At 45.5% G+C, this 9,572-nt stretch overlaps 1 protein-coding gene across 1 annotated transcript in view; it reads left to right on the plus strand.

Annotated features, from left to right (window-relative positions):
• The first annotated feature begins 244 nt into the window (after positions 1-244).
• The window catches only part of ITPR2 (inositol 1,4,5-trisphosphate receptor type 2), a 168,017-nt gene continuing 158,689 nt past the window's right edge, over positions 245-9,572 (plus strand). Inside the window, 1 exon segment of the mRNA XM_087722382.1 lies at positions 245-699. Coding sequence (XP_087578508.1) covers positions 608-699 — 92 coding nt within the window. The 5' untranslated portion in view covers positions 245-607.

The raw sequence follows: 9,572 nt of genomic DNA on the forward strand, positions 1-9,572 counted from the left end.
CCGCATCCTCCCTTCTTCCTCGATCTCTGCTGGGGCCGCCCCCACTTCCCTTCCGACGCCTGCGATTGGTCGGGGCGGGCAGAGCGGGGGGGGGAGGGCAAGAGAGCCCCTCCCTCGGGCAGCTTCAATGGGGAAAGTCATTGCTCGCTAGACTTTCAGTTTGGCTGCGGAAGAAGCGGAGGGAGGGAAGGAAGCCCGGAGCCCGACGGGGCTGGAGAGAGAGAGAGAGAGAGAGAGAAGAGAGAGAGAGAGAGAGAGAGAGAGAGAGAGAGAGAGAGAGAGAGAGAGAGACGACCCCCTCCCACCCCAAGAGTCCAGCAACCGAGCCAAAGCCGCGGAGAGGATCGCACAAGAGGCGTCCGGGGGGAAGCAGAGAAGGGGAACCGGAGTGGCTTCGGATTAACGGGAGCCTGGAATAGGATCGGCAAAGCAGACGTGGGATTTTGAGCCCAGCTGGCGCATTTCTTGGCTCCTCCTGGGGGGGCTCCTCACCTGTCCTGTCTCACCTGGGGGCAGGAGGAGGAGGAGGAGGAGGAGGAGGAGAGGAGGAAGAAGAGGAGGAGGAGGAGGAGGAGGAAGAAGACAGCTCCAAAAATGAGCCAGCAGCATGCCTGATAAAATGTCCAGCTTTCTCTACATCGGGGATGTGGTCTCGCTTTACGCCGAGGGCTCCGTCAACGGCTTCATCAGCACCTTGGGGTAAGGGACTTCGGGGGTGGAGCGGTGGGGGGCGATCCTGCTCTCGCTTTCGGTTCTCTGCGAAGAGGAAGAGGAAGAGGAAGAAGGGGGGGGGAGAGAGAAAAGTGTCCCGTACAGGAAACGAAGAGCTGTCCAAACAGCAGGTCGCTAAGCAAGGCTTTGCGGGAAGGAAAGGTAGCAAGACTCCCCCCCCCTTCCCCTCCCTTCTTTCCAGCTGCTCCGCTGGACAATTTGCCCGCGGAACAACTTGCCACTAGAAAACCGTGGATGCTTCCCAGCTTTTTATAAGAGGAGATTGGACAAGCGTTGATTGGTTTGGAAGGGGATAGAGGGGGGGGTGTCTCCTGATTGAGAAGGGGGTTGGACTAGAAGACCTCTAAAGGTCCCTTCGTGATGCCGCTCTTCTCTTAGGGGGCTCTCAGGGAAGAGCCGCCACCCTCTGCAACTCTGGCAGCGCTTGGCTTAGCTCTGTCTCGACAGCGTCTCCCTTCTTCCACGTGTGTGTCTGTGTGTGTGTGGGAAGTTGGGGTGCTCAGCAGGCTTCCTGTCCCGCCCCCCCCCAACACCCCCGTCCCGAGGAGCCCAGGGAGTTCCAGGTGTTGAATTAAGATGACTTTGTCGCGGGAATCCCTGGCAAAGGTTGTGCCATGTGTGTGTGTGACTTTTTGCTGGAGGTGGCTTGGCGAGACAGGAAGTTCTACAGGCGGTTTTTGGCTGTGGTCCCCACCTGTCCCAGGTGGGAGAGGCCACCCCTCCCTTGACTGTGAGGCCTTCTCGGTGGGTACCTGTTTGAGGGGTGGGGGGGCTTAGGCAGAGGGCAGGACGAGAAACAACGGGGTAGCAGATCCTTCAGATCCAGCCAGAACTAAGGATTTCCAGATTTCCTGGAAATTTCCTGCTCTCTGAGCTCCGACTGGTTTTCTCGCAGACGTTTCATTCGCCGACTAAGTAACATCATCAGTGCTAGAAGGGAGTGGGGTTTGCAGGGGGTGGAGGAGGAGGAGGAAGAGGAGGAGGAGGAGGAAGTAAAGGACTGTGGGGTCCTTGGTGCTCTTGGAACTTGCTTGTTTTCTGGCAGACGTTTCATTAGCCAACTAAGTAACATCATCAGTGCTAGAAGGGAGTGGGGTTTGCAGGGAGGAGGAGGAGGAAAAATTGGGGGGGGGGTCCCTGGTGTCCTCTCAACTTGAAGGGCTGCCACAGAGAGGAGGGGGATCTAATCCATTTTCCAAAGCAGCTGAAGGCCTGGCAAGGGACAAGGGATGCAAACTCATCAACCTAGAAATAAGGAGAAACTTCCTGGCAGTTAGAACAATTAACCAGTGGAACTCCTTGCCTCCAGAAGGTTCTTCATCACTGGAGGTTTTCAAGAAGAGACTGGACAGCCATTTGTCTGAAATGGGTCTCCTGCTTGAGCAGAGGGTTGGACTAGAAGACCTCCAAGGTCCCTTCCAACTCAGTTATTCTGTCACTCTGTTATGTTGTTATCCTTCCTTCCTTCCTTCCTTCCTTCCTTCCTTCCTTCCTTCCTTCCTTCCTTCCTTCCTTCCTTCCTTCTTCCTTCCCTCCCTCCCTCCCTCCCTCCCTCCCTTCCTTCTTCATCAATTGAGGCTTTTAAAAAGAGATTGGTCAACCACATGTCTGAAATGGTACACAGGGTCTCCTGCGGTTTAGACTAGAAGACCTCCAAGGTCCCTTCCAGCCCTATGTTTTTATGAACTTGGCAGGCAGTTGGACTCGGAGACTTCCAATGTTCGGCTCAATGGTTGTCATAAGTCGAGGACTACCTGTCGAGAATGGATTCCCCACCCACCCCCTAAGTAACTAAGTGATAATTCATAATATTGTAGCTTGTACTTGGGACCAAATTCAGTTTTTCCTTGCCTTGAAGCAAGTCCTCTTAAACAGAGAGCCTCTCCCAAAATATTTCCTTTTTCTTCTCTGCCAGCTTTTAAACCAGTCTTGGCGGGATCCACAGGGCTATTTAAAGAGTTGGAAGGGACCTTAGAGGTCTTCTAGTCCAACCCTCTGTCTAGGCAGGAAACCCTCTACCATTCCAGATCAATGGTTCTTAAAAACCTCCAGTGTTGGAGCACCACAACTTAAAAACCTCTTCTTAAAAACCTCCAGTGATGGAGTACCACAACTTTGGCTTTGAGAAATCCTGCTCTGGCAGGGGGTTAAAACAACAACAACAACAACAACAACAATATCATTCACTAGAAATTATGCCAGAAGTTTGGATTTGAGTAGAGCAAAAACCACTGGGAACATCAGGTTGAGAAGTTGAGCGACTGTGGAAAAAGAAATTGTGTGTTGTCCCGATTGTAATTGGAGCAATCGTGACCCGTCAAAACCGCGGAGGACAAAATCGCGATTGAGAAAGCGCGCATGTGACGTCATCACAGCGCGACAAAAACATTAAAAATTGAAATAAAATTAAAATTAAAGCAAGCCGATTCACATAAAGGTAAGGGTTAGGTTTAGGTTTAGGGTTAGGTTAAGGGTTAGGGTTAGGGTTAGAGCGTTAGCGTTACGTTTAGCATTAGGTTAAGGGTTAGCGTTAGGTTTAGCGTTACGTTAACGGTTAGGTTTAGGGTTAGATTTAGGGTTAGGTTAAGGGTTAGGTTTAGGGTTAGGTTTAGGGTTAGGTTTGGGGGGGTTAGGTTAAGGTTTTCGCTTTATTTTTACATTTTTCGATCACAGCGCGATGTTTTCGTCGCGCTGTGAGGTTGTCAAATGCGCGCTTTCGTCGAGCGCGATTTTGTACTCCGCGGTTTTGTGGTGGAACCTGGAGCAATACCTAAAGGGCTACCTCGCTATTTGGAAAGTCTAAATTTATCGGACTTGAACATTTTGATTCTACAAAAAAATCTCTCTACTCGGAACAGCTTATATCCTCCAACGTTACCTTAACAGTTCCCAGGTCCTTGGTTAGGACTCGAGCTGTTGAGCTACCAACCAGCCCCAAAGGCTGTGAATCTCACCAAAGATTAACCACAGAATAATAATAATAGACTCCCCAAATCTCTTCCAGCTTTTTAGTCTCCAAAATTGCAACCTGCTCAAGAGAATGACTTTGAGTGATGGGTTGTTGTGTTTTTGTGTTTGTGCGGTGCAATAGCCTGCTAAAAAGCCCAATTCGAACACAATCCGCCTGTCACCGCGTTGTGAACGCTGCGATTGTCATCAGTGTTATCAGAGTGAAAATCCGGTTGAAAGCGATTTCGGGGATGAGTCATTCCAGTGTGAGAATCGCTGCAAAGCTTCAGATGTGTGTGCAGTTGTGTCTCTCGGCGCACTGGATTGCAATGGGTGATAAGCTCAGTTTTGACAAATTCATAGGCTAAGACACTGAGCTTGTGGATCAGTAAGGTTGGCGGTTTGGCGGTTCGAATCCCTAGTACATGTCTCCTGGGTGAGCAGGGGGTTGGACTAGATGACCTCCAAGGTCCCTTCCAACTCTGTTGCCGTTTATTGTAAATTCTTCTGGAGCAAGAGAGAGAGGGGGGTGGAGAGGGAGAAGGTAGCTGATGAATTCAACGAGGTTGCTTTTTCGATGGAGGACAGCTGGGCCTCGACTTACGACCACAACTGAGCCTAACATTTCTGTCACTAAGCGAGACAGTCGTTAAGGAAGCTCTGCCCCAGTTGTTAAGGGGAACCACTGCCGTCGTTAAGTTAGTAACACGGTTGTTAAATGAATCTGGCTTCCCTGATCACATGACCCCGGGACACTGCGACCGTCATAAATATGAGTCAGTTTCCAAGCGTCCGAATTTTGGTCACGTGACCACGGAGATGCTGCTATGGTCATACGTGTGAAAAATGGCCATAAGTCACTTTTTTCCAATACTGTAGTAACTTTGAGCTGTCACTAAATGAACCGTTGTAAGTCGAAGACTAGCCGTATATACTGACACTCAGGTGTGGCTCCCCCTCTCTGCTCCGGATGGCTGACTAGCTTAAATATTTGCCTTCAGGAGAACGCAACAACACTGCAAGCCTTTAAGAAGAGGCTGGACAACCGTTTGTCTGAAATAGGGTAGAGTTTCCTCCCTGAGCAGGGGGTTGGACTAGAAGACCTCCAAGGTCCCTTTCTACTTTCCTCTTCTCTTCTCTTCATTATTGTTCTATTCTAATTATTGTTCTGTTCTGTTATATTCTATTTTATTCTCTTCTCTTCATTATTATTCTATTCTAATTCTTGTTCTGTTATATTCTATTCTATTTTATTCTATTCGTTATATTCTATTCTAATTATTGTTCTGTTCTATTCTATTTTATTCTATTCTATTCATTATTATTCTATTCTAATTATTATTGTATTCCTATTCTAATCTATTCCTGTTCTGTTCTATTCTATACTATTCTACTATTAATTCTATTATTATTCATGCTCTACATGGGGCTGCCCTTGAAGAGCATCCGGCGACTTCAGCTAGTCCAGAATGCGGCCGCGCGAGTGATTGTGGGTGCACCTCGGTTCGCCCACATAACACCTATCCTCCGCGAGCTGCGCTGGCTACCTGTTGATCTCCGTGTGCGCTTCAGGGTGCTACTTACCACCCATAAAGCCCTTCATGGTAGTGGATCTGGGTACTTGAGAGACCGCCTCCTGCCAATTACCTCCTCGCGACCTATAAGATCTCACAGATTAGGCCTCTTCCGAGTTCCATCTGCCAGTCAGTGTCGACTGGCAACTACGCGGAGGAGAGCCTTTTCAGTAGTAGCTCCGACCCTTTGGAACGATCTCCCCGTGGAGATTCGCACCCTCACCACCCTTCAGACCTTCTGCACAGCCCTCAAGATCTGGCTATCCTGTCAGGCCTGGGGTTAAAGATTATAATCCGTCCCCACCCGAATGATGAATGTTGCTCTATTTTTTAATTATGTATTGTTCTATACGTCATTGTATGTATCCCCTCCTACATAAGTTGTAAGCCGCCCTGAGTCCCCTCAGGGAAAAGGGCGGCCTATAAATAAACTTATACTATACTACTATTCTAATCATTATTCTATTCTAGTTAGTCTAGTCCAGTCCATTCTAGTGCAGTCCATTCCATTCCATTCTATTCTATTCTATTCTATTCTATTTCATTCCGGTCTAGTCCAGTCCTTTCCTTTCCATTCCATTCCAATTCCAATTCCAATTCTAATCTATTCTTATTCCTATTCCTGTTCCAATCCATGCATATGGTGTGTTGCAGAATAGTTTACACAATGTAGTAGCCGGAGTATCAAAGGTTTCCTTTAAAAACTGCAAGGTGATTCCCCCCCCCCCCACCGCAAATCAGTCCCAACCTTTGAGTAAACAGGATTATCAGAGAGAGAGAAAGTTTCTACCAAAGACTTTCTCCTCGGAGGCTGGCTTTCTCTCTAGCTGGGAAACCGTGGGAAAAAACGTTTGAATCTTCTCCCCCAGCTCTAAGACCCACTTTGCGAAATGTTTGCAGGCCGTGCCAATAACGGGAACCTTCGTGAGTTTGTGGGTGTGACTTTCGGGAGATAGCTTGCTCTGTTATCGGCTTTGTGTTCAGATTATGGTTTGTTTCGCATCGGTTGTTAAATGAATCGAAAGTGGGCTAGATTCGCACAACCTGGAAGCAAGGATTGACTTCCTACTCAACCTGGAGTTTGTACATCCCACTGAGCCAAGATTAAACAAAGCCCACTGTGTTGTTGCAGAAAGTGTGAATTGCACACAACATTTAGCACGCAATGGGTAAATTATTAAATTATTAAATTGTTAAATTGTTAAATTGTTAAATTGTTAAATTGTTAAATTGTTAAATTGTTAAATTGTTAAATTGTTAAATTGTTAAATTGTTAAATTGTTAAATTGTTGAATTATTGAATTATTAAATTATTAAATTATTAAATTATTAAATTATTAAACTATTAAACTATTAAATTATTAAATTATTAAATTATTAAATTATTAAATTATTAAATTATTAAATTAATTCATAAATTACTAAATTACTAAATTACTAAATTACTAAATTACTAAATTACTAAATTACTACTAAATTACTAAATTACTAAATTATTACTAAATTACTAAATTATTAAATTATTACTAAATTATTAAATTATTACTAAATTATTAGTATTACTGAATTATTAGTATTACTGAATTATTGAATTATTGAATTATTGAATTATTGAATTATTGAATTATTGAATTATTGAATTATTGAATTATTGAATTATTGAATTATTGAATTATTGAATTATTGAATTATTGAATTATTGAATTATTGAATTATTGAATTATTGAATTATTGAATTATTGAATTAATTATCAATCAGGAGGCTGTGAGTTCGATGCTAGGTAAAGGCAGTTATTTCTCTCTCTGGGCACAATGAAAATGTATCTGCTGAACAAGACTCCTCATTGGCGACAGGAAGGGCATCTGGCCAGTAAACCCTCTGCTAGCTTCGTTCAGTTGCCCAGACTCCACCCTCACAAGGGATTATGGGGTCGTTAAAAGAAGACCATGTCTTAGTAGAGAGTGCGAAGGTGACGTCCATTTATATTGCACAATGGACAACAATTGCTAAATCTAGAATGGTGTTTCCCAAACTTGGAAAGTTGGAACTGTTCTTCGTAGGCTAAGTCTGGAAACACTTGACCGGACCATTGGAATTCTGTTGTTGCCATGTCTAACGACAATCTCATAAACACTTGACAAAAATAAACTTTGCAGATAGCATTGTTTCGTGGCTGCTTTGAAGTTGTTTCTTTAAAAAAAATATTGCATTTTGACTTGGGAACGATCCCAGTGGTTGAACATGGTTGATTACAGATAGATTTACAATCCCTACGGAGCCGAAAAAATTTCCGCTGCTAAGTGAAACATTGGTTCCGTGAACTTCGCAACCTGTCCCGCCGCGGTTGTTAAGCAAGTCACTGCAGTTGGGAGCTGAGTCACCCGGTTGTTAAGTGAACCTGGCTTCCCCGTTGCTTGTCAGAAGGTCTACACCAGGGGGATGACGTAAACCCCGGAACACTGCAACTGTCATAAGTATGAGTCAGTCACCACGCATCCGAGATTTGATCACGTGCCCACGGGAAAGCTGCAACGGTTGTTAAGTGTTGAAAAATGGTCATAGGTCTCTTTCGTCTGTGCCTCTGTAACTCTGAATGGTGGAAGCGATCTGTTGTAAGTCAAGAACTATCTGTACCAGTGACGACAAAATATATCAACACACCTAGAATGCATGCCCCCCCCCCCCCACTGCACATTCATAGCAGAAACCCCCAAATCGGCTGGCTGGCGGGAGGTATGCGGGGATGCGCGAGGGAGCTGAGCTGTGGCAAGGGCTCATGTGCCCCCACAAAGGGCTGGATTGCCTCCAGATTTAACCGCAAGTTGGTTACTTGATCCCTTTACTTGAAATTCTGCCTTCAGTGGCCCCGTGACCCGTCAAAAGCGCGAACGTCATAAGCGCGCCGACAACAGCGCGCCAACAGAAGCGCGATTTGATTTAAGGTAAGATTTACAGTTAGGTTTAGGGTTAGGTTTAGGGTTAAGGGTTAGCGTTAGGTTTAGGGTTAGGTTAAGGGTTAGGTTTAGGGTTAGGTTTAGGGTTAAGTTTAGGGTTAAGGGTTAGCGTTAGGTTAAGGGTTAGGTTTAGGGTTAGGTTTAGGGTTAGGGTTAGGGTTAAGGGTTAGCGTTAGGTTAAGGGTTAGGTTTAGGGTTAGGGTTAGGTTAAGGGTTAGGTTTAGGGTTAGGGTTAGGGTTAGGTTAAGGGTTAGGGTTAGGTTAAGGGTTAGGGTTAGGGTTAGGTTAAGGGTTAGGGTTAGGGTTAGGGTTAGGGTTAGGGTTAGGGTTAGGGTTAGGGTTAGGTTAAGGGTTAGGGTTTAGGGTTAGGTTTAGGGTTAAGGGTTAGGGTTAGGTTAAGGGTTAGGGTTAGGGTTAGGGTTAGGGTTAGGGTTAGGTTAAGGGTTAGGGTTAGGGTTAGGGTTAGGGTTAGGGTTAGGTTAAGGGTTAGGGTTAGGGTTAGGTTAAGGGTTAGGTTTAGGGTTAGGTTTAGGGTTAGGTTTAGGGTAAGGTTTAGGGTAAGGTTTAGGGTTAGGTTTAGGGTAAGGTTTAGGGTAAGGTTTAGGGTTAGGTTTAGGGTTAGGTTTAGGGTAAGGTTGAGGGTTACGTTACAGCGCGCTTCTGTCGGCGCACTTTTGTTGGCGCGCTTTAGGGCTAATTAGTCGCTCATTCGTCGCACGGTTTTGTCACCGCGCTTTAGACACCGCGGTTTAGTCAGGCGCGCTTTTGTTGTGCGCGCATTTGTGGTGGAACCCAGTGGCCCAGTGTCGCAACAGCCACGGACTTTTGCCCTAAAATATAACTATTGTGAAAGGGGGAATAGCAACAACATTCCGACGTAATTGCACGAGGGTTGATAACAACTTCTGGAAGCCGTTCAACCTGTAAACTCTGGTTTTAACAGATTTGGCTGAAATCGATGGCAATTTTAGGGAAGGTAATTTTACCCTTATTTTGACAATCCTTATCTGATTAAACACTGCTGGGCGAAGCGTGTTAAACTACATGTCAAACCTGATTTTAACGGCCCATAAAGAGAAGTCAGGCCCTTCGTAAATCCAACTAGAGACAGCTTAACTCTGCAGATGGTCACAGCTTCAAAGGATCTTCCTTGGAACATTTTCCTTTCATGTCCCCCTTTTTAAAAAGAAGGAACTTGCAAACAATGTGTATAAATGAATCGCGGGTGATTCATGAACACCACAATGACAAAAATAAGGATAAGGGGCTTTTCGTGTTAGAGATCCTATTTTTCCCCCACTGACAAATCCTAGGCTAGTTGCCATTTCCCTCTCTTATATGTGTTGTATGTATGTTTGTACG

The sequence above is a fragment of the Thamnophis sirtalis genome, unplaced genomic scaffold (genome assembly GCF_051295495.1).
Source record: "Thamnophis sirtalis isolate CommonGarterSnake01/CBP01778 unplaced genomic scaffold, rThaSir2_p1.2 scaffold_9, whole genome shotgun sequence".
Taxonomy (NCBI): domain Eukaryota; kingdom Metazoa; phylum Chordata; class Lepidosauria; order Squamata; family Natricidae; genus Thamnophis; species Thamnophis sirtalis.